Source organism: Crocuta crocuta, unplaced genomic scaffold, assembly GCF_008692635.1.
Source record: "Crocuta crocuta isolate KB4526 unplaced genomic scaffold, BGI_CrCroc_1.0 scaffold492, whole genome shotgun sequence".
Taxonomy (NCBI): domain Eukaryota; kingdom Metazoa; phylum Chordata; class Mammalia; order Carnivora; family Hyaenidae; genus Crocuta; species Crocuta crocuta.
The window spans coordinates 46,146-47,993 of NW_027533271.1; the positions used below are offsets into that span (position 1 = coordinate 46,146).

The following is a 1,848-nucleotide window of genomic DNA, read 5'->3' on the forward strand; positions in this document are numbered from 1 at the left end:
AATGACTTCATTATTGGTAGATGTCCAAGAAGACTGTTGGCTTGAGGGTCGTGTGATGTTAACTACATTTCTGACTGTAATGTCCGGAGTCGTCAAAGAGGTAGTGGGAGGAGTGCCTGTTGTTGCTCCTGATTCAGAATTCTTACTACTCATTTTTCTTCTCTTATTGCCAACCCACGTCTGTAAGGATAAAAAATGATATTATAGAAATGTTCTTAACAGAAAAAGAAAGAAAAAAATATTTTCAATGTGATAAATTGTGTTCTCATTTGTCATAGAACTAAAGCCTATAAAAATTTCAAACAAAAATATACAATAAAAGAAAAAGTAACTGATGTATAAAGTAAAAAAATAAAGTATAAGATCAGACATGTTCAAGAACTTGCACTTAATAACTACCTAAGAACTCTGAGAGTAGAATTGTCTTATTGCTTCTCTTCTCAAAACTCATTCAATTAACCTGTATCAAGAACCCTAAAAATGTTTATATCCCTTACGTAGTAAATCCATTTCTGGGAATTTATCCTAAAAATAATCATAGATATATACCAAGTTATATGCATTTATGCTCATCATATACTTATTTTTAATAGTGAAAAATTGGAAAGATACTAAAGATAGGATATTTAATGACATTGGAAAATGCTCATAATATTATTAAACAACTTTATACTTCTAATTTTCATGTTTAACAATTTTGTTCTATGATTATATCATACCTTGGCATAATTTAATATTGTGAGATATTACTGGGTTACTTTTAGAAATATTTATTATTATAAACCATAAGAAATACGTGTCAGTGTATATGCATCTTTGTGCTATGGGTCCATTACAATGTTATCCTAGAAAGGAAAGNTTTCAAACAAAATATACAATAAAAGAAAAAGAAACTGATGTATAAAGTAAAAAAATAAAGTATAAGATCAGACATGTTCAAGAACTTGCACTTAATAACTACCTAAGAACTCTGAGAGTAGAATTGTCTTATTGCTTCTCTTCTCAAAACTCATTCAATTAACCTGTATCAAGAACCCTAAAAATGTTTATATCCCTTACGTAGTAAATCCATTTCTGGGAATTTATCCTAAAAATAATCATAGATATATACCAAGTTATATGCATTTATGCTCATCATATACTTATTTTTAATAGTGAAAAATTGGAAAGATACTAAAGATAGGATATTTAATGACATTGGAAAATGCTCATAATATTATTAAACAACTTTATACTTCTAATTTTCATGTTTAACAATTTTGTTCTATGATTATATCATACCTTGGCATAATTTAATATTGTGAGATATTACTGGGTTACTTTTAGAAATATTTATTATTATAAACCATAAGAAATACGTGTCAGTGTATATGCATCTTTGTGCTATGGGTCCATTACAATGTTATCCTAGAAAGGAAAGTGTTGGGCTTTTTGATATTTTCAAAGTACTGTCCAAGAGTTCTGGTTTCCCCACAACCTCACCAATATTTTGCATTATCTTTTTGTAGTCTTTACTAGCCTAGGAGTTAGTATAAGGTATATAATTAATGTTTTCATTTGAATTTCTATGGTTACTGTATTACTTTAATAAAATTGCTTACCCATTAACTTTACTCATTTTTATATTGGGATATGTGTCTTTTTAAGTTGATTTATAAAAGCAATTTTCTGGTAGAGACAACAAAACTTTGTCACAAGTTGAAAATATTTTTCCCAGTTCATCATTAATTCATGGTAGCTATTTCCCTTTTTATATAGTGGGTGTATATTATTTTTATAAACAGAAAAGGTATCATTAATAAAAAAATACAAGACATTGACATTTAGAATTTGATTACAAAATATGCA

General features: G+C 27.7%; 1 protein-coding gene across 1 annotated transcript in view; it reads right to left on the reverse strand.

Annotated features, from left to right (window-relative positions):
* Nucleotides 1–1,848, reverse strand: part of HDX (highly divergent homeobox) — a gene marked incomplete at its 3' end in the record, with an annotated part of 41,948 nt that overhangs the window by 35,477 nt on the left and 4,623 nt on the right. The window contains exon 2 of the mRNA XM_077747822.1: nt 1–180. Within this exon, the coding sequence (XP_077603948.1) occupies nt 1–180 (180 nt within the window). The remainder of the gene's footprint in view (nt 181–1,848) is intronic.